We start from the raw sequence: 23,630 nt of genomic DNA, 5'->3' as shown, positions 1-23,630 counted from the left end.
TGAGGTTACAGTTAATCCAAGTGGTCGTTTGCTGGCTAAGAGGGATTCCTGCCTGCTAAGAGGCTGTTTGATCGCCTCTGTGTACAATGAGAAGTAAGCTTTAGCTGTGCTGCTTGTTCTGGGGATATGGGGTGGTATGGGAAGAGGACGCAGACTTAGACTTTTCTGGACCGCTGATTCACTGATGCACTGATTGGTATGAGGAGCTTTTTTGCTATGCAGTCTGCCTTTCTGATTTATGTGTCCTCACAAAAGTTAGGCAGGGAGAACTGGCTCCATTGCTGGAGGACACTATTTTTGGAGAGAAGCCTTCGTTTGATCTGGCTCCTAATTAGAGAACTATGACTTAGATTTTAAGAAACTGATCCTTAATGTTGGCAGTCTGGCTATGTGAACTTGTATCACATCTTCCTTTAAAAAAAAAAAAAAAAAGCTTGTCCTTTCTTCCATACCTCTATGTCTCTGAACTCTTTTTGAGTGTAAATGCCAGCAAGAGATGAGCCGTTGTCAGTTACAGTGCCTCTATAGCAGAATATTAACCTCGCTATATCCTCCTACCAGGAGTTTTTTTAAAGAACAAAGTAACGTGACACTGTTTTTATAGACTCCAGAAAGTGGCACTGAGAAGCGTTGATCAGTTTTGTAGAAACTTGCCTATTCTAGGAGTACGAAAAGCAAGTTATTTTTGTTCCTGCAATAATTACTTTATATAAAGCAGGATACTGCAGACTGTTTCAGGTGACAGATAACCTTGCTCTGAAAGAGGAACCTGCCTAATTTTGCCACTCCAACTCACAGTGAGGCTGGTCCATTGAGGCATCCATTCAGCAACAGGTTTTAGCGATCCTAGAGGCAGAGCAATACGTGTCAGAGAAATTAATGGAGTATAATGGGGTCCAAATGCTCTTGGTTTCTTGTTCACTTGTTCACTTAACAATACACGATTGCTAATATTCGTGTCTGAGAAACTGAGATTGTTATCTACATTTGTAGCCTCTAGACCAGGAACTAAATAGAGACAGACGAAGCTGCACAAAGAAGGGGAGTTCATAGCCTCGTAACAACTTTGGAAATGTCAGCCTGCAACAACTAAACAACTAGTTAAAAAAAGTTAAATGAGGATACTTATTGGAACTAAAAAGCAAACATATGTTTTGGGTCTGCCCACTGGTAAAAGCAGAGTGGTGTTTATCCCAAATTTTGAATGAAATGTGGCATTTTATTTTAGTCCTGTTATGGCCTTCAAACTTCAAGACTGCTGTAGTATTTTTTATTTTCAAGATGAAGCTATTACTTTTCTTCCATCTTCTGTTTGATAGTAGTGACTTCCTTCTAGAATGTGTGATGCTTTAGCTCTGAAAGACGTCTTGTTTACCGGAGATTTTGCTAAAAATACCACAAGGAATGACAAACATAGTTATGGATTCTGCATCTATCCATGCATAGGGCTTGATCCTTCTGAATGAAGCCAGTCTTTCTCAGTTCTCATAGTAATAAAAATCCACAGCATCACCAGCTCTGTGCTCAGGGCTGCAGTTCTCTCTTTTTGTGTATGCTTGGAAAATGGGCATATATTCTAGGTTTTGCTGTCCTGGAAAATGAGGAACATTTAGTTCAATATTTCTGTTGGTACAACATTCTGATAGATCTGCTTCTTCTGGCAACTTCTTTCTGAGTTGTGAAAAACAACTGACAGTAGTGAACCTTGAAAAAAAGGTTTTGTAGTAATTTTTTGCAAAAGTTTAGTGATAGTTCGATATATCTTGCTCTTACTGTGCTGTCTTGCCCATAACAGTTTTGTTATAGCCATCTCTGTAAAAAGTCTTCTGTAAAAATAGGAATATATTCCACCTGGAAACAGGCTATGCTGATATACTTAATGTCACTATATCTTTGAACCTGATACTTAGTGTCACTGTATCTTTGAACCTGAAAATATCCAGGCCATTGGGTAGGCAGTTCCATCTGTTTAGAGTGATTTTCCTTGCAAGTGGGCAGATTATATTTTTGTTTTGCTCTTCACATGTTTTCTCTGACTTTGTAAGTTCATTTTGCAGCTTGCTTTGTGCAGCCGTAGTAACCTCTGTGGTACATAGAGGAGTTTTACTTTTTACTGTGTTTCTGCAAAGGCACTAAACTTGAAACAAAACCAGAGAGGAACTTTATATGTTACGTAATTCTGCTCAGTAGTTCCTGAAGTATTCAGACGTAGTTTTGGGCTCCCTGAGAAATACTTTCGTAACTGCACCAGGCTTATTTTTGTCAGCAATGGGAAGAAACAGTTATCCCTGTACTCTTCTGTAGTCACTCCAGAGCCCACAGCTGGTGCTGGTGAAGGTCTGTGCCCAAAGAAGTTTGTTCACACCTTGTCACAGCAAGAAAACGGGAGATTAGAGAAGGGTCTGCCTGGAGTATCTTGAATGCTTTCCTTCAGATGTTAGCTTATTCCCAGTGGTTTCACTTTTTGTGTGGTGGTTTAATAGGTACTGATCACAGTAAAGTACTTTGCCCAAAAGGGAGCAGGCTTCCATACAACCAATGCCATCTGTTTTAAGGCAAACATGCTTGCTTTGACAAGAGATGTCTTTAGCCGAGGCAACGGTTGTGTTTGTGACAGTGTAAGAGTTCCCTGGAAAAGGAGCTAAGGGAATGACTAGTAGAGCGTGGCGAGAATGTGGAAGGAAGTGTTGATATTTTTGTGTTGGTGGGTCTTTTTTTTTTCTCTAAAGGGGAAAAAACAAATTTTTTTCTTGTGGTTTTTTTTTTTTTCTCTTCTTAAATCTATATGAAAATTATAGGGTTTCTACTGCCAGAGAAAGAATAATTCTAATCCACAAATGCCTGACTTTTTTTTTTTTTTTCGGTAGCATTCTGAGCTTTTTAAAAGATCAAAGCAGAAAAAGCTATTTAGAGGGAAACTATAACATGTGAAAAGGTTACCAAAGACAGGAGAGTCCCAAGACGAAGGTGTTGTGGAAGAGAGACGATAGATTCCTAGTATGTTTTTTTAGTGATGCCCCTCCATGACCTCATTACAGAAGCATATATAGGAAACCCCTGAATAACATGCGAACGCTGTGGTGCTTTTACTGAGCATCTGTTTGCCTTATAATAGGTCAGTAATAGTGTTGCCAAGTCAAGTAGTATTTCCTCAGGAAATATTTCAATAGCTGGAATGCCTAGAGTTGTCTGATGATATCAGAATGTCAGATGCAATTTTGAATAAATGAGGCCATTTCTGCCATGTTTTACTGGAGATAAAAACATCTATCTTCAGTATAGATAAAAATGACTCTGGAAAGCAAATGCAAAGAAAAATGTTTCTAAAATCACATTTTTTTGAAGTAAATAATAATTTTAGGTGTGTTTGTGATTTTTTTTCAGTTCTTTGGATGAATAACTCTTTGATACAAGAGGGGAGGAGATAAACAGTGTTTTCCCTCAACCTTGTAGATGAAGCACCAATACCACTTGTTCAGCAGGCAGTTTATGTTCTAATGGGGCCAAATGCTGCGAATTTACATGAACAAGGGTAAACATTGTTTTCTTTTAAGCTGAGAAAGGTGCTAGCCAGGCCACTAACTTTTAGAATCAGGAGAACACACAAAACCGGCCACAAATTGGACAATCCCACAGGTCACGGATGGTGTTATTAGATCCAGGCTCCAAACTCCCCAGCAGAAAACTCTTTTAGGCCCAAAGCTACCACATTTCCTACTTGTTCCCAGGCAGACTTTAATTAAGCTGCAGTTCTGTTGAAGAATGTATCTCAGTGTTTAAAAATCCTAGCAGGAACGCTGTAATTATCCGAAAAGCATTGCAAAAAAATTGGAAATACCTGAAAGAAAGAAAACGCGTCTGAAACTGAACTGCTACAAAGTAAAATATGGAACTTGGCACCCAAGACAGGTATGACGGATGAAAGTGCTAAGGAGGGAGACCAATGTTGAAGAAATAGTAAAAGTGAAATTTCCTTAAAAACTAACAGATACACTTTGTGTACTGTCAGCATGGTTCAGGAATGTGTGTGGAACGACAGAATAGGCTTTCGAGGTGAAAGAAGGCATGTTTTAGAGTCTGAAGTGCAGGGGAAGAAGCAGTGCAGCATAGTGCTTAGATTGTCAGTAAAAGGATGGAGAGATCAGAGACGGTTATTTCATTGCATGAGAAAAACTTCTCATGGAGAAGCTGGAGAAAACACATGGAGGATTCCCAAGTATGGGTGGTGGAAAGGTTGCTGTAAGCTGGTTAGAGACACGGTAGGTGGAGGCTGAGACATACTGCCTTAGGCATCAGTGTGCAGCCAGGGCACTTCCCTGAGGAAGATCAGGATACTGGAAGAAACATCTTGGTGATCCTGTGTATGTCACTTTTCCCTTTGAGACAGTACTGCATACATCTGTTTCAGTATGATGAATGGGATGCTGTTTGGAGATGTTGCTGTCTACAAAAGTTGTGAAAATCGTCAGTGTTACCAGTTGAATTATGTAAGTTTTCAGATTTTTTTCAGTAGGTCAGAAAGTTCACTCTAGTGTCCTAATCAAACTCTAGTTTGACTTGAGAAAATAGTATTCTGCTTCATTTCCTTCCCTAATGACTTACTTTTAAACATTTACTGTGTTCTTCCTTTATTTCTGCATAATTTTCTCATAAAAATTCCTCTCCTAAGGTCTGGATAGAAATTAAATGTTCATGTTTATGCAGGAAGCTAAAGAAGACATTTAAAGGTAATCTGGTGAATCAAATTAAGACCACTATTCAGCTGCCGAGATAGACTGGAAGGTGATTTTAAAGGTGAAGAAATGAGACTAGAACAATTGTTTAAATCCATTTTATTTGTTAAAATACTATAAAAATGTAAATATCTGCTTTAAATGAGAGGCAATAACAATGGATTTATAATACCTTGCTGGTAATTATGTCAGAATTTACATCAGTTTGGAGTATACCATTAAGATTATACCAGACACTGGAAGTACCAAAATATTTAATACACTACGTGAAGTCACCATCAAATGAATATTTCTAATTCTATGCATGCTTAATTCCTTTCAGCTTTTAGGTGTGGTCCCTAAGGTGGAAAAGTAGAAAAGAATCTTTGAAAAATTGTAGTGCTTTTCACAGAGGCATATCTCTTGATTCCAAGAATCTTATTTAAACAAGAATTTTAGAAAAAAAAAGCGTATTCATATTGTTCTCATATTATTTTTTTTTCTGTGTATGAGCAGAGAACTGTTGAAGTTAGAAGCTGAGTGCTTAAAATATCAGGCTGTGCTAGAACAAATTGACAGCATATTTTGCACTGTCTAGTGAGCCTTTCTTATGTCTTTTGCATGCAAAAGATACTTGCTCTAAACTTTGCTTCTTTACTTTCATTCATTGCTCACAGAATACTACTTCAGAAAACAAGGGAAGGGAGAAAAATAACTGTTCAAATAAAGAGCTTATTCGGAACAGTGTTTCATCACCACATGGCTTTTGATCTTTTGTCACACTTCAGTCCTTTTAGTCATTAAGTAGTTGGCAAGTAAACTAGTCAATCAGCTGTCCCAAAGTCTCCTTACACATTCCTGTTTGGTCTTTGCAGAAAGATTCATACTCCTATTTATAATTTTGAATTTGAGTGGAAATCAGTACCTCAAGTAACACTATGCTCGCTGCTATGCAAACCTTTCAATGAAACGATTATTCTACCTTTATTGCTGTCTAAATAGAAGAGATGAAGGAGAAGCAAGCTAAGGGTAGCAGTATGGTTGGCACAGATTCTTTCTAACGCTTTCCAAGAAAGTTTTGCTGAGTTTCACTCCTCTGTTTTGTAAGAATGTTCCACTTCCCTGCATGCATGAAATGTGTGAGCTACTAAACTCTTGCATTATGTCTGGAGTATCCACTGATACACTGATGAGGAAGCTACCTGAGGGGAAGTGGGTACTTAATTTTCCTATGTATTTGCATAATTTTTTCGTGTAAGATAACCATGATATTTGCTTGCATTTGTAGCTTCCTTGAAAGTCAAATTTAATGGCTATGGGGAGGATTGCACTTTAGACCCTCTTACTGTTACACTCAAAACACATCTCTCAGGTAACCATCTGCACTTCCTTCAGCCCTCTCAAGGGTAAAGCCTTCCATGCAGCCCTTTGGGGACTTAACCTCCATCTTACAGCCTCACATTTGTAACTGTGCTGACCTCACAAACTCAGCAGTATTTGTCCCCTGGAAGAATTTAGAGGAGGAGAGAAGTATGCATTCAAATATATTTTCTTCTACTCCATTACTGATCCTAGAATGGTATTAAACTCCCAAAAGGAAGGCAAGATTTTGAAATTCCAACTTAAAAGAACAGCCATCTCAAACTCGGAAATTCTTCCAAAATAAATAAGAAGTTTTTAACCATTATCTAATATTTTGTGTGTATATTTGTCTCCTTGCATGTCCATGGGACACGTCCGTCAGTCCAAACATTTCCTAATGTTGGTACACACTGAATATTCTTCATATATTAGATGTGGTGGAGAAACCTTGGCTGAAATCCATCAACATTAACCTGTTTTGCAAAAGTAAATCAGGCCTCTGTTGTCTGAAACAGTCATAAATAAATCACTTGTGAAATCTAAGAGATCATAAGGATCCTGCTGCTGTGCCTTGAGTGGTAATTGAGAAAACAACTCCATATTTTATAAACATTTTATAGCAAGCCTTCTTATTTATTTGAGTGTTGCACTTCTCCATTTTATGTTCTGAAGAATTAAGAGAGAGTCCCTCATCACTGCCACTGCCATTTCATCTAAATTGCAACCAGTGGATTTTTAGCCAACACGTTGACTAAAAACTGATAGAATTATGAGAAAATAAAATCAGATGTGAGAGTTTTTCTGACTGATCTGTGAAATGCAGGTTTCTGTAGAACAAATTTTCATCAATTCAGACTACTGAATTTGTCCCATTCCACATAGAACTTCAAGTTGAAGTAGGGGGATGAGAACGGTCAGCAGCTGAACCCATGCAGAGCTCACCCAGCTCGAATAGATCAATATTGAGTATTGGCAGTGGAATTTTCTAGTATTTCTCCCAAAATATTTCCTTGATATTTTTCATAATTTAATTTAAAAAATTGAATTGATATTTTACAGGAGTAGCTGTCCTGGTTCCGGCAAGGATGGGGTTAATTTCCAAGGAGCCGGCAGGGGAGGCACGTATTCCATACCACGTGACCCATGCCCCGCTATAAAATGAGCTAGCCGGGGCGGGGGAGTCAGTCGCCACTCGGGGGCGGGTTGCGGTGGTGCGGGTCTGGTCGGTGCGCTTCGCGGCGGTACTGTAATCGCGTTCTTGTATTCCTTTACCGGTGTTATTGTTTTTCTTTCTTTCTTTTCTTTCTTTTTCCCTTTGTCTGTTCTGTTAAATTATAATATTTCAACCCACGAGTTTTGCCCTTTTCTGCTGATTTTTTCCCACGGCTGTGGGAGTCGAGCGAGTGGCTGCGTGGTTGGTTCTCTGTTGCTGGCTGAGGCCAAACCACGACAGTAGCATATGGTAATTTTATATATGACATGTATTGACATATATTCTCATTGAGGAGATCATTCATGGACAGTAGCCTTGCCATTTTATAAGAAGTGGTAATACGCCGGAAAGAACTTGAAATTTTATCTATATTTGTTGTCTGTTTAGTTTTATACGTAAATATTTGCACTCTGTCGAGGGCTGTATGGTTTTGGTTTAACTTTCGTAGGGACTGGAAGGATTAAATCACCTCCGTATGAGATGGCTCATGTTCATGGAGTTTCTGATCTGTATGATCTCAAACTCCAAATGAGTTTTCAACAAATGCCAGTGAAATGGAGCAGTTTTGTTGTGAACACTGTATCTCAAGATTGTCATAAACCAAAAGCCTCTTACTGGTTATCTTTAAGACAATAGCACATTTGCCTGTACTCTAGGTCTTGGAAATAGGCATGCAGCATGCCTAAGAGAGAGTTTCTGTCCTCTTGGGTACCATCAGATAAGATGCCTAAACCGGCCAGGTGAAGGGAGGAATCCAGAGATGGCACTTAGGTTGTTCTCATTATGATGAGATGTGAGTAATTCTAGTTTGGAGCATAGGCAGCATGACTAAATATACAAAGTGTTACTTTTTCTCTCACATTTTGGCTCAAGTGAGAAGCACATAGAACACGTTGACAGGCTTCTAGGAGCCGGGGTGACTGTACTTATATTTGTTTGTTGCTGTCTTTTGGGAGGTCATTTTGTAGGTATGATAAGGAAGGTCAAAGAAACCAATCTGGCACTTGAAACAGCCCTTTTTATTGCTCTTTTATTCAATGTGTTGGTCCAAGCTTCTATCAGGAAAACTTTAATCTTCTTATAGAGGGGTCTGTAGTGCCAAAGTGCATTATGGCCCACAGTCTTAATCTCAGAATTATAAGAAGTCTTTATGATGCCCTTAGCTCAGAGCATCCAGGACCTTAAAGAGGACATGTATTTTAATGTTTTGTGGTAACTGAAATTTACCAAAGAATGATGACTTTTTGAACAAATATTCTGGGCAATTCTGGTATATCATAGGCAATTTGGTCCTGCAGCTATGCAAGTTGCTGCAGCCAAGTCATTATCCATGCTGGAATGAAGTCTCTTCACAAACTGGAGATTGTGGATTGTATTGCCCATGAGTGCTGCTAAGAGAGGCCATAGTGTCAATAAGGAATCAAAGATGTCTAAATGCAGACCTATCACAAACACCTTCTTTGTACCACTCACGACTCCACCATATCTACCATTTCTTCAAAATGTTTTTATCTGCCCATCTGTGCCATTGTCCTGCCGGGGGCCAGTGTCTACTTTGGCTTTTGTGGTATTTCTTTTCCTTGAGAGAATTCTGAATTTACTGTGAACTGCTAGATGACTTTTCAACCATTTTTGCCTGGTTCACTAAAGAAACTGGCTCATGTAGTCACCATCCTGTCAGGCTCTTCCTGATAGCGCTTTACTTTTGGCCTAATTTCTCTGAGGAAAGGGTCTCATGGATAGTCTGATTAATCATTTATGGAAATAAATAAATGTGCCCAGAGGAGAACAAGCTAACACCGTGCCTCCATTGCACGAAAGCACGAGCTCAGCTTGTGCCCATTTTGCTAAGCCTGCAAATAGTAAACGCGTAGCTGCAGCATATGTTTCCTTGCTATCCCGTAGTTAATGGATGAGGAGGAAGCTGAGGGTACTAGAGCTGGGGCTTGTGAGAATTTTGGAAGATGGAGCAAGTGCGAGTCTAATAGGAGAAGCCTGGCTTATTGCTTGAAGGCTGCAGTGTACGTATTCACAGGAAACTAGGCCTTGTTCACAGAGCAATTTGCTGTTTCATGGGGAGCTTTGCCTGCTGTTCATTAGTGAGTGTTAGAGATGAAAAGGGGATTGAAAGGAAAAGTAGTTTCTGCTTTTTTTCAAGCATCTAGACGGTCTCTGCTTCCAAAAAATTGGTCCAATGGAGCGGTGTAACTGGTCAACAAAGAATGGTTGAACCACTTGCTAATGTCTCTACCCCCTATATTGACACAGTGCTGAGTCGCTCACTGTGCTTTACATATTTGCTGACAGGGCTGATACTTTTTCAGGATGAAGGAGTTTGTTTTTATGTCAAAGAGTATGAAGATTGCGACAGAACCCAACCTGTGTCTTTAAAGAATTATACAGAGTTCAATGCTTTCTACACAGCCAATATCTTTGGGGAATTTTAATTAAACCCTTGTTAAAAAAGATATTATTTCTATTCCTTTGCCATGTTTAAATAGAACTTTAAAAAAATAAAATAATACTAGGCTGCTCAAACAGAAGCAAACATCCCTTAAAAGAAAGATCTTTAGCAGCAGCTAAATTTGTGTATTTTATTTCAGCAGTGCTATACCTGTGTGGCATTTCTGAGTGCCTTGCTTTAGTTAAGAGTGAAGTTCTGACTTAAATCCAGAAAATCTGATTGTATTAACAAAGCTATCTATTGAATCTAGACATAATTTCCGTAACTCATCTGCTAGAAAGGAACAGATAAAGACTGAATTTGTCAAAACCAATACCCTTTCACTTGCAGAGTTGAACCTGACTGTTCAGGATAACAGATTACTTCCTTCTAGCATAAAATGTATCATAATGGGCTTTAAAGGAAATTGAAGAACTCTGCATAGAATTGCAGCTGGTGGATAGTAAGAGAGTCCGGGCCAACACCATGATGTGTTAGCAGGCCAGATAGGTGAGGGTCACTAAAATTCAAGCTCCAGCAAGAAGTAACAAGGACCAGTTCCATTCTCACATTCTGAATGAGGAGCATGCAGGTGAGGAGCCTCTGGGAACACGCTGTATCTCAGTTCTGACTGGGCAGATTCCAGCTTCAACCTTACTGCCATCTATACACAGGTGACCACAAATGTGTGGCTACTAAATACTTGAACTATTTTCAAATCTAATAGTTTGGTCACAACAGCACTGCTAGAACAGCAGCACGAAGCTCAGCACTGTCTACTTTTTTGAGTATTTGGTCAGATTTTCAGGTCAACATTTAAACCCCAGTGAATGTCCTGGTGTGCCACCTTCTCTGCTTTCTGTATATGAGAGGAGTAGTTCAATTTAACTTGGTATGCCTATACATGCTCCCCCTTTGGAGAGTGGTTTGGAACATCTTTTAAAAAGAGTAGAGAGATTTTGCTCAGAGGCTGTTTGTCCTATTGCTGTGCATACCTCTCACTTCTGTTTTTTGTGTGTGCTGTGACTTCTTAACAAATATATATGAGTTTTTCAACATTTATTTTCATACTTGTAAACATGCTGAATTGTCAGCAGTGGAAAAACTTGGCATTACAGATTACACAAAAAGAAGACCACCAAAGAGAACTTGTGTCTGGGCAACTGATCCTGAAGAGTGTATAGTAAATACTGAGAGTCATCTGAGACTGAGGAGTAGCCTGATCTGAAACACATCAAAGTGAATTTTAATTTCATAGCCATTTCATCGGGATCTTTTGTAGCCAAGGAATACGAGTTTCCCCTCCCACCCCACCACCAACCCCACTTTTATTAGCTCTTAATTTAATTCTAAAATTCTTTATCCTTTTTAGACATGGAGGTCCTACCATTTTTTTTAAGTTTGAAACTAAGGTTATGGAGAAAAGGAACATCCATGAAATAGTTCCATAAAAATAAATTCCCACTGGTAAAGAGTGTGGTGGCATCTTTCTGTTTGAGTTTTGTTCACTATAACGTGAATGCGGTGCATTCTTGGCATGAGAATTATATGGGATTATTTTGGCCTTTTCTCCAAACTAGCTGTACAGTGCTGGTGAAGAGCCAGCATAGGTCATTCATCCATCCACGCATCCAACGTGTCTGTGTCCAGGCTAACCTCCCTACCAATACGCCAATGGAAACCTCCTGCAGCCTCAGGATTAACATTTGGCAGCTGTGTCCCAGCTCCCTCTGCTGTTGAGGACCACAAAGTTTCACAATGAATAGACATTGTAGCAATTGTTCTTTCATTTTAATTGTGGTGGAACATGATTTAAGCTCTTACTGAAAACCTAGCAGCCAATCTGTTTTCTTCTGCTTTTCCCGAAACTGAGATTGAAGGCTTGGAGCCTGCCTTCAAGGAAAACTTTGGCAGAGGTAGGATGATGTACGTTCATCTAACCAGCAGTTATCTGTGGTGCAGAGCGGAGTAAAGAATGACATGGTGACATGGGGTTGTCTACGGGAAACAAGTGAGCAAGAATGAAAGAAACACAAAGTACATCATTCAGAGCCTCCATATTTTAATGACTTTCAGCTTAATAGAATCCTAGAATCATAAAAATATTTAGATTGAAAAAGACCCTTAAGATCATCGAGTCCAACTGTAAACCTAACACTACCAAGTCTACCATGAAACTGTGTCCCTAAGTGCCACATCTACACGTATTTTAAATACCTCCAGGGATGATTACTCAACCACTTCCTTAAGCAGCCTTTTCCAGTGCTTTTGGTGAAGAAATTTGTCCTGATATCCAATCTAAACCTCCCCTGGCACAACTTGAGGCCATTTCTAGTCATCCTGTCACACTTAGAAAGAGACTGACACCAGCCCTGCCTGGGGCTGCTGGCTCATGCTTCCATCCCTCACAGCAGAACTGCTGTCCCCAGTGGCTTCCACAGTGCCCGACACCCATGTCCTGCCAAGAGACACATGCAAAGTGCTGGAGCATCTGTGGCGCTAGGAGTGGAAAAGCCAAGGAAGCTCCAGAAGGCTGTGGGAGAGGGGAGGCCAGGGCCTCCCAAGGTCTCTCCCTGTGGGCTGGAAAGCAGCAACTGCCGCCCTGGGGCAGGGCAGAGAGCTGTGGGGCCAGGCTGGGCTGTGCCCCTATATCTGCACCCTCTTGGAGGTGGGCTGCAGGGAGGGAGGGAAGGATGGAGAGCAGGAGGGGAAACCCCCATCTTCTCCACACCTCCCCACTGCATAAGCTGGGATGGACGAGATGCCTGAGGCAAGCTCTGGCGAGCTGTTGGGGATACCCCCAATTCCCTGTGTTCTACCCCAGACACCACCAGGTTATCACAAGGTATCTGCAGAAGGCAGTCAGGGAGGATGGAGGAGCTTGCTAGGAGTCTTCACTGCTGCCAACTTGGTGTCCCTAGCACTCTTGTCACACCTGCTGTCCCACGATAGGCACGGACGTGCCCCACAGCACCACGCAGCTGGGCAGAGGAGAGAGGAGTGCTGGAAGGGGCTGCCTTTGCTCAGCACCAGTAGCTGCTGCTCTCCCCCATGCCAAAGCTGGTAGAGCAAGCCGAAGGTCCTGATGGAGGCTGCACACCTTGTGTGTGTGCCCGCAGGAGCTCTGGACAAAACATGTGGACACAGAGGCTGTGGCTGCTGAAAAGCAGCAAAGTCAGGGGCAGTGGCAGCCATTTCACAGTGTCATTACTCAGTGACCACCCAGCCAGGAAGGCAGACGCCCCAAAAGTGAAAACCTGCTCGACAGGATGCTTCCGCGTGTTGAACTTCATTAGATTCCTCTCAGCCCAATTCTTCAGCCTTTCCAGTTCCCTTTCAATGGCATCACAACCCTATGGTGTTTCAGCCACTACTCCCTATTTTGTATTGTCTATGAACTTGCTGAGTGTGCACTCTCCCTGTTGTCCATCACCTTAATGAAGATCTTAAACAGTATTGGCCCCAGTGCTGACCTGGGGTTACAACACTATTAACTGGTGTCCAACTGGACCTTGTACTATTGATTACAATCCCCTGGCCCTGCATTGTGTTACTGAAATAATGCATTCCGTTTAAGGAAAGCTGGCTTTGTCTTCCTCTGGTACAGTTGAAATTGTCATTTTGCATATTATTTTATGCAGAATCAATGTTTGGTGGTAACATACTGAGGACTGCCACCTTCTGTCTCTTCAGTTACAACTTTATTTTGCAATTAATAACCAAAAGATACATTAGTAGATCATTTGGGTGAAGAACATGAATTCTCAGAACTGAGATATTTAAATGGGAAAGTAGAGGGAAATTTTGTCAACAAAAAGGCCAGAAAGATTGAGCATAGTATGTGATCTTAAACCAGTAACTTTGGGTTGCAAACCACAAGAGTAATAAATAACGTGCTGCACGCAGCTCTATTTTGTAGGGCTGCAGTAGCTCTGCAGCTTTGATGTCTCCCTTCTTCGGGAAGGTGGGAGGAGACCACAAGATCTGCACATGTGGTTTGTCCTGACTGTGTCCTGTCTAGTTTTCTATACAGTGTGAAACTTGTTCGTTTGACTTGTGTGCTCATCCCCTCCCCCCCCCTTCTTTTTCACATATTCTCAGAGCAGCGCAGGCATTTCTCTGCCGTTTCTTGACCCAAGCACAAGAGAAAGCAGATCAGCTATGGTCCACTGATGGGCCATATCTGAACTAAGTAGTAGGCACACCACAGCTCTGCGTGCTGCAGAGCTGCCAGAGAAGGTGTCAGCCTGAAGCACCATGTGCCGAAAGGCCTTAAGTTAAGACCCCCATTCCTCAGTTGCAGCTTTGCACTATGGACTCTCCCTTCTTACACAGTCTTCCATAAAAGTCCTCTCCACCTGTGCTCACGTAACTCAGTTGCACACTTTCGCCAGCTGCAAACTAAGAGGTCTGTTAACCCCCATTCACACACATCCTAAATTATTTAATGCTGATTCCACAGACTGCTGCATGGCTTCCCTAAACTCGTGCCCTTTGTTTAAATGCGAAGGGCACATAATTTTTACTGCTATATCCCACACAGCAATAGAAACAGGAACTGAACTTCTGATTCTTTTGTCCACTTCTAGGCAAGGTAGTGGAAGGTGGGAAAGGAGAACTGCAGTAACCTGAATAAAATACAAATAACAGTATTTTGTAGATTAATGTTCATGGGTTTCATATTCAGTATATATATATTTTACTAAGAATATATACATTGGAAAAAAAGAATATAAGATGCGCAGGGATCTTGCAAATCCAAAGAAACAACAGTGTTTTTCCTCTGATTTACATGTAGTTAGGCCTAGTTAGCCTAAAATCTGCATAATACACTACAGATAAAGGAGGCTGTCACCTATTTTGTAGACTTGAGAGTATTTCAAGTTGTCACAACTGAACTTAAAAGACAAGGAAATAAGTATTTTGGCAATGAAGTCGTGATATATTTCCCAAGGAAAAGTTTAATCTAACACACACAAATAATACAAACATAAGCATGTACTGCTAGTTTTATTCAGCATTTCATGTGTTCTCTGAAAGTAATTTTTCGAATGATAAAGTCATTCTACAGATGCACATTCAATAATACTTAGTTGGATTTTTCTTTTCTTTCTTGACTGAAAGAAGACATTGAACTGTCCTAAATGAAGATCCTTCCTTCTTCTGCACCATAAACTGCAGATGTGACAGTCTATGGCCAGTCCTGACTAACCAGTGATTGGATTATGGAAGCATTTGGAGGAGAAAGTGTATGAAAATCTCGTAATGTTGCAGTAAACAATAACTTGACTGGTGAACTTGCCTTTACATAAGTAATTGCAGTTGTGGACCACTGCACCTGGCAAAAAAAAGACCTTGCAAATACCTTTGCAGGAATAGAGGTCTCATTGGTGTCAATATATTCACTCTCTATCCACTTAAATGTTATCAGCAGGTAGCTGGGGTATTCTTCCCAGTATCCATTAGATAGTCATATAATTGTTACTAATATGGATAATAAACCAAATTCAGCCTTTGTGTTCTTCAATGACTTGAAAGAGACAAAAGTAATTCTAGCACAATACTTAGCTGTCCAGGCAGTGTAAATCTGCCATGGGTTTTAATGTAAATAAATTTCTCTGCTGAAAATGTAGGTTAGGGGCCGGATAACTCAAGGGAAGACAGGACACAAGAAGAAACAGTATTCCTGTAGCATGTGCATATTGTTTTAAAAAATATAGTTTAGACTGAACATTAGGAAAGAATTTTTCACAGAAAGGGTTGTCGGGCATTGGAATAGACTGCCTGGGGAGGTGGTTGAGTCACCATCCCTGGATGTGTTTAAGAGACGTTTAGATGTGGTGTTGGGGGATATGGTGTAGGGGAGAACTTTGTAGAGTAGGGTGGATGGTTGGACTCGATGATCCCAAGGGTCTCTTCCAACCTAGACAATTCTATGATTCTATGATTCTATATATAATAATATAATGTTATATATAAGGTATATATTAAATGTATATGAAATTCTTATATATTCTTTTATTTTTAATTTAACAATAAAAATAATTAAATATATATGAGATTATTTTTATTGCTAAATTAAGAATAAAAGAATTGGAGCCATTTATGTTATATTCACTATTGTTCTGCAGAGATGATGAACTTGATTCTCTGTGTTGTTGGTAGTGTACTTTTGCATTATTTCAATATAAGCTGTTTGAAATGAAAACTGTCAAAAAGACGCTATCATTTATTTTTTTTCTGTTAAAAAAATGTTGTTAGATCTCTGTGGAGAGGAATGTTTTTAATATGGGACTTTTGTCCATACCAGTCCACATACTGGCATAAGCTACTTTTATAAGCAAAATTATAATGGCACAAAACTGGAATGAAAAACTGTTCTCCCTGGATCTTTCTTACATACTTATTTCCTTTTATTGGGAAACACCTCCAAGCTAGTACAAAAGAATGGAGAGAGACATTCAGGCAAGTGAAAATGTCAGGACCTCTATATGGCTAGGCAAAGGAGCAGAGAGGGAAAGAGTTAAAGGAAACTTGTGCAGTTATAGGAAACTTTTATATTAGTCTATAACAGGGAAAAACTTTCTATTTGGATTTAGAAAGACAACTTCTAACAAGATAAAAACAAAAATGTAGTCTTCACCCCAGAATCTTTTTAAAAATGTGTTACCGACATACCACGTGAACTGCCATGGTACTGGGTTGTCCTCTCTTTTTCAACTGATACCCATGTCTCTGTTTTTCAGATATAGAATACTAAGTTTGCTACCTGGAAAATAAAAAAAGATGGCTTCCAACACGGCGAACCCTGCTAACCATTTGCCGTACTTCTTTGGCAATATTACACGTGAAGAAGCTGAGGAGTATCTGATGCAGGGAGGAGTGAGTGATGGACTATACTTGCTTCGCCAAAGCCGGAATTACCTGGGGGGCTTTGCCTTATCCCTGGCCCATGGAAGGAAGGTTCATCATTATACAATTGAGAGGGAGCTGAGTGGCTCATATGCTATCGCAGGAGGCAAGTCGCATGCCAGTCCTGCTGAACTCATTAGCTATCACTCAGAGGAAGCGGATGGCCTTGTCTGTCTACTGAGAAAACCTTTCAACCGACCACCAGGCGTTGAACCCAAAACAGGACCCTTTGAAGATTTAAAAGAGAACCTCATCAGAGAGTATGTCAAACAAACGTGGAATTTGCAGGTAAATCCATGCTGATTTTGCCATAAAGCGGTCTTTGAGTTAGGAGAGAAAAAAGATTGCGGTGTTTGTTTCCAGCTGTTGCTACTGTTGCTATGTAGTATTTTTTCATAATGGAATCATAGCTGTTTTGAGTTTTGAACAATGGGGTTTGCTTTCCCCCTGTTACATACAGTAACTTGGCCGTAAGTGTAGTTTTCTTGAAATTTTACAAAACTTGAGACTTCTATGATGTCTTGGGCTAGCATAGCCTTACCTACCACTGCACTAACCCGTGTCATCAGATTTCCATATGCACCAAAAATTAACACATGTAACAAACAAGATACAGAAATGGTTTGTTTGATTGCTTTTGATTTTGAACTTTTACGGATTGACGTGCAGGCAGGCACGGTGACATGGTGACAAGTTGTTTTACATAACTTGTTTTACATCCTCCCCTCTTAGCTGGCCTTGTTTCCGTGGTTTCTTAACAGCCGAGCACTGCCTATATGTCTTTAGTATTGCATGGGTCAAGCAGGAATGTTCCATGTTGAGGAAGACAGGCTGGATTTTTACCTTAGCATGACTGTGAAGAAACCGGTCTTAACATGGAAACGCTAGTGTAGGAGGCTGCAATAGGAATATTGTTTCACCTTGGGATGCCATGAGTTCCCATTATGAACTCATGGAGTTACACTAGGTTTTTCATCCCTTTTGGTACTAACAAGTAACCCCCTGTGTTCTGCTCTGTAAAATATGTGTAGCAATGCCCAAAGTGGAAAAGCCTGAAACTTATACTATATTTACTACGAGGGCTGAGACTTACAATTTTTCCTGATGAGTCTGAGCCAAGTCTAGAAGGAAGTTGATAAACTTAAGTTGAAAACTGATGAAACTAGGGGCTTTTGCCCTCAGATTCTGGGTCATATTTATAAGTGATAGGTTGTAGATGTGTTTATAAGTGTCTAGGTTACACCTAAAATAGTTAACATAGTTCAGTCTAAAATTTGGGCTGTCCTGTCTGTTTTGGGGAAATTTGCATTGATGTCTTCAACATAGACATGCTGCAACAATGCAAAGCATGTTCAGTTTATTTCAGTAAACTACCATAGGATATGTAATATGGAGGTATGTTATGACATCCCAGAGTGACAATAAGTATATTTAGCTATGTCTCATTAGCATAAAAATATGACATGATTTTCAGTTGAAGTACAGATATATTAAGGGCTTAATTTGCTGGTTATTTTTCCTTCAGCTTCTCAGAGGTAAAGGAGGAATCTCAGCTTTGTGGTGTTTAGATTACCATCTATTAGTTTCTGGTTTAATATCTTTGTAGCAACCAGACCTTTTCCTCACATACAAATATGTGCAGATTTTGGATGTCCCAACAGCTCTTCAATACTGTGAGTCTGCCTGCCATGTTTTTATTGCAGAAGACAGTTTGACCGTCCCGCTGTGTTTTTACCACTCTCTAGGGGCATGCTCTTGAACAAGCTATCATTAGTCAAAAGCCTCAGCTGGAGAAATTGATTGCCACTACAGCTCATGAGAAGATGCCGTGGTTCCACGGGAGGATCTCTCGGGAAGAGTCAGAACACCGCATCCTCATTGGGTCAAGAAACAATGGAAAATTTCTGTGAGTGCTTCTTCTGTGCTATTGCTGTTTGCCACCAGTGTTATCACATAGTTCCCTTGCATGAATCTCAAATGAGCGTATGCCCTAAAAGGTGGCTTATTCGCAGTGAGAGAGCCCAGTTCAGCATGATATACATGACATAAACATTCCTGTACTAAGCAAGTGTCTCCAAGATTAGGTTTCCACTTAACTAAAGGTGGGAAACTACAGCAAAAGCATGGGTCGTTGTATTTTAATCAAGTGCTAGGTTTAATTCTAAAGGGAGCATCAGAGAAACTAACTACCAAGAAAAATTCCTTGAACTTTGTTTTATAACTGATAAGCAGTACTTAGTGACTGTGGTAGGTTAACCTTGGCCCACCAAGCCACTGTCACACTACTCCTCCTCAACAGAACAGGGTGGAAAAACTCATGGGTCAAGACGAAGACAGGGAGGTCACATACCACTCTTATGGGCAAAACAGGCTCCACTCCGGGAAAAGTAATTTATTGTCAATTAAAATTGAGTTCACAGAATCACAGAATTTTCAGAGTTGGAAGGGACCTCTAGAGATCATCAACTCCCCTGCCAAAGCAGGATTGCCTAGAGCACATTACTCAGGACTGCATCCAGGCGGGTCTTGAAAATCTCCAGAGAAGGGGACTCCACAACCTCCCTGGGCAGCCTGTGCCAGTGCTCTGTCACCCTCACCGTAAAGAAGTTTTTCCGTGTATTAAAGAAGTTTTTCCATGTATAAAGAAGTTTTTCCGTGTATAAAGAAGTTTTTCTGTGTATGTATACCGAGTTGGATGGTAAGAAACAAAGACAAAAAGATAATAAACCACCTTCCCCTCACACACCCATACCCCCAGTTTTCACAGGCTTAACTTCACTCCTTCACACCTAACTCCTCTCCCCACCAAGCGGTACCGGGGAGGATGGGCGGAGGTCAGGGGCTCCAGCCAGCCGTAACAGCTTCTCTCTGCCACTCCGTCCTCCTCACGCTGTTCCCTGCTGCAACGTGGGCTCTCCAGAGAACAGATCCTTCAGGAAATATCCACCTGCTTGGAGGTCTGCACTGTGGACATCTGCTCCACTGTGGCCTTTCCCATGGGCTGGCTGCAGAAGACTCTGCTCCAGCATCTTGAGCGCCTCCTCCCCGCCTCCTCTGCTGCCTTTGGTGTTTGCTGTTTCTGGTTGGTATTGGGGTTTTTTTTTCTCTCTGCTGCCACCTACCAGGTGTTTTTCTGCCTCTTCTTAAGGATATTTTCATGGAGGTGGAGAGGGCTTGGCGGTGCCCTGCAGGGTGTCCACTGGGGCCAGCTGGAATCAGTCATGAGCAGCCTGGGGCAGCCCCTGGCCTTCTCAGAGAGCCCTTGCAGCCCCGCTGGCGCTGGCGAAGCCCGGCCACCTGCGCTGACTTACCAAAGTGGGAAAAATACCCATGAACTGCCCATGTTAACAACTGTTGGCATCCATAACCTTCGCATTTCCCAGGGGCGGCAGTGGCGGTGCTTTGTTTTGCAAACAGAAGGAATTGCTTTTACCTTGGTAATGCCATTTTGTGTTTGTCCCTGTCTGTGTTTACTTGACATCATGATCTTTTGTTTTCTGAGTGCAAATGTATCATTTAGGACAGTGACTAAAAGCCCTCATCTCCTGAGGATTAGAGCCAGTCAAAATCCTCTAGCAAAAGAGTTTTTCTTTTGGAAAATCCCCATTTGAAAAAAGAACAACAATGTTTTCACTTCTGTTGTCTCCTCCCTCGCCCCTCCCCCCGGCCCTGCCCAAACAGAAGTATTTATATAACGGTAGAAAATGAAACTTAAAGGTCATAGCCAAGGAAGGATCACTTAGAGCTGTGTAATTCCTGAGAGAAATTTCATCACCTACCTACGTAGTCTCCTTCAGCATGCAACTATCTTTGACTTTTTTAAAGTTAGTCCAAAGTAAAACCTCAGGAGTGAGTGCAGGATGGATATGTTTCTTCAGTAGCAACTCTTACAATTTGCTGTAATTGTGCCACACTAATTGCTAGTGTAGATAGAACTTTCATATATTTCCATATTTCAATCTTAGTGGTCAGGAACCAGTAACTCCTCTAAATCTTGATTTTCAGTATAGTTAATTCCTATTGGGTTTTACCTACGAACACTTCACGTGTACTGACATCTCATTTCAAAATCTCCTTCCCTCAGTCCTTGGATTTTTTCTGTTTCATGGTCACTGTCACCCAAGTCGCCATGCATCTTCACATTTTCAGGCTCGTACTCCCTGTTTCTTGAGATCATGTCTACCACCTTGCTTTTGTTACAGTTTGTAATATAAAATTGTTATAAATTTGTTACAAATCTTGTTACATTTGTAACAAAAATGTGAAAATGTGTTACAAAAGTTTGTGGAGCCAAAGATTCCCCTTATCACTTACTCATCTTTTCTGACGGCTTCTTCCTATAGCACAGTAAAAGTTTCATCGATTTGGTGAACGTAGTCACTGTCGTAGATTACCAGCACAGCATTACCATACCACATCTCCTTTCCATTGCCCTGTGACTTTGCTAGTTTCTTTTACCACTTTTTAGACATAGGGGCGGGTAGATACGTAATCTGAAACAAAGCAGCAACCCTTTCTTTTAATGACCTGTTTTTTTCTAAAAAAATATTACTTGCTGTATTGACATCTTACCAAATCAATGTTGTATCTGCTGAGTCATGGTATTGATTGCGTTTTAAAGTTTGCTGCTTTTCCAGTTTACCTCTTGCACACGTTGGTTTCTGTGTGGTCAAAGTGCTTCTCTTTGGGGTAAAATAAAGGAAGCTAACTTTTCTTCAGAGAAATGAATCCCTTAGCTAACATTTCTTAACAACAGAGATGGGCTTTGGAGTGAAGGAGTATAATTTTTTAGCAGATTTGACATTTTCAGTCTCTTTTTAATCTTCTGTAAGCATTCCTACAGCTTTAAATAGAAATATGTCCCCAGCATTTTCCTGTTTCCTTTAGAGATTGCCTAAGAGGCATTTCTGGTGCTGTTTGCAGTGACACGCTCAATGAGCTGTGGAGGGAGCAGTCAGACCTTCTCGTGTGGGACAGTTATGTCAGTGGTGCCTATCTTACATAGCTCTGCTGGAAGTCAGGTGGCTGCTTTCACATCAGGTAGATAAACCTGCAGAAGGTAAAACACTAACTTCAAGGCTCTCTCTAAACCATGAGAAGTGCCACTGGAGCTTAAATAGTATGAAAATGCAACTGATAGTATGTTGAGCTTGCATCCCTCTTATTAAGGACAACACTGTTTATGTCTGCATCTGTAGTGTCTTTTCCGACGCATTAATTGTTCTTGCGCGGACTGCAATATCTGGCAGGTTTAGCTGCCATTTACTCTTATGCTCCCAGAGAAGAAACAAGGTGAGATCTTCATCTGCCTCATAATTCAGCAACCGGAGCAGCAAGAGAAATAATGTGTTGAGCTCTTCTAGCTCTCAGATCGGTAGACCTAGAGGCTCACAGCAAATATGAAAAGAACTGTCTAATTTAGAGAGGTTTTCTGTTTTCCGCAGTGGTTTGCCTAACGTGGGCTTGCTCAGCTGGTGTTGAGAAATAAACTACAAGATTATCAAATCTAGATATTTTTTTTAAATATAATAAATATGGAAATAGTGAAAAGCTTCCTGATTGCAGTTCAAAATGTCACAAATAGCATGATAAATCTAACACTGCGACTTATCCAACACTGCTGGAAGAGTTCTGAGCTAATTGTGGGTGTTTCACTAAGGAATTTTCAAAGGGCTTTTTAAAGTTTTTATCATAACTGAAACATCAGTGAAATAAGTATGTATGTGGGTGCTATAGAGTTTGTTTTCAAAGCCAACTATAGAAACAATGTCATGAAATTATGTGAAATAGGAAGCAGTGCCCACCTCTTCCAGAACAAACATTCATGAAACGTTGCCACTCTAGCCACAACATTTGGAGAAAAAGCTATAGCAGTGGAATAGAAGAAAAATATGATATCTCTAAAATGACCTGAAGACCAACTGAAAATAAAGAAAATAAAGTCTCAAGCCCCTGTTAGCTTCACTTACACTACTTTACATGGTGTGTTAGGATGCTAGTTCTTACCAGACTACTGGTTTTTCATTAGACTTTGCCTGGTAGGGGGCATAACTGTAGAATATGATGATCAATATTGTGTAGATGTTCATAGATAACACTATTAATATTATTGATCCAGTTATTAGTATTTTAATAATGTTCATATTAATAATAACGAAAAATAGTATTGATAATATTGTTAATATTATCTATGTGAGTTCATGCATGTGTGGACCAGCTGAAAAATAAATCAAAAATTTGCTAATAGTGACAGAGCCACAGTATAAGAAATATTAGTTTTCTCTGCAGTTTGACATAAGAAACAACTCTGGTAAGTGTGTGGTAGCTCTTGGCACATCTTGATTTGTCATCAGTAGTGACCACTTCAGTTATATGAACATGTGATCTTGCACATGTGTTAAGAACCAGAAATTTGGAAGCTGAAGGGAGATACACAATATTCAGAAATACTGTTATACTTAAAAATTCAACATTAAGGAAATTGAGAGTGAAGGCATTGCATTATTAGCAGTTTAGTCGCTATAAACCTTTTATGTGTGTTCATAGTCGTATGTAGTTCACATAAAACGTGAACCGTTGTGTAAAAGGAACGTAAAAAATAATTTTAGTATCATAAAAATGTCTTCCATATGCGACAAGATATACTAAAGGGGACAAAACTAGTTTAGAATCAGAGTGACTCACAGCACTACTCATCATGGCATCTCATGACATCCAGAGACTAAACTGTCTCTTCTGTGTCACAATAGTTAACACGAACACCACCATTTCAGAATAAAAATTTTCAAATGCGGTTGTCTGTACGAGTTTTCTTGTCTTTTATCTCACCAAAAATTTGTGTTTCTGATAGATGTAGCAGTTTATGTTTATATTAATCTTACTGTCTTCCTCTAGGAATTTACGACTACTGGAGTGCATACTGAGCTAGGTGATTTATCTGACCTTGTAGAGTATTCTTTAAATAAATCTATCAGTGTTATGTTTGTAT

The 23,630-nt window shown here is 40.3% G+C and overlaps 1 protein-coding gene across 1 annotated transcript in view; it reads left to right on the top strand.

Moving 5' to 3' along the window:
- The window catches only part of SYK (spleen associated tyrosine kinase), a 54,377-nt gene that overhangs the window by 5,649 nt on the left and 25,098 nt on the right, over positions 1-23,630 (top strand). Inside the window, exons 2-3 of the mRNA XM_082497916.1 lie at positions 16,477-16,930; positions 18,388-18,548. Coding sequence (XP_082354042.1) covers positions 16,517-16,930; positions 18,388-18,548 — 575 coding nt within the window. The 5' untranslated portion in view covers positions 16,477-16,516. The remainder of the gene's footprint in view (positions 1-16,476; positions 16,931-18,387; positions 18,549-23,630) is intronic.

Source organism: Vanellus vanellus, assembly GCF_965231255.1.
Source record: "Vanellus vanellus genome assembly, chromosome: Z".
In the NCBI taxonomy this organism is placed as follows: Eukaryota; Metazoa; Chordata; class Aves; order Charadriiformes; family Charadriidae; genus Vanellus; species Vanellus vanellus.
Note: the sequence above shows the minus strand (reverse complement) of the source record. Positions and strands in the feature narration are given on the sequence as shown.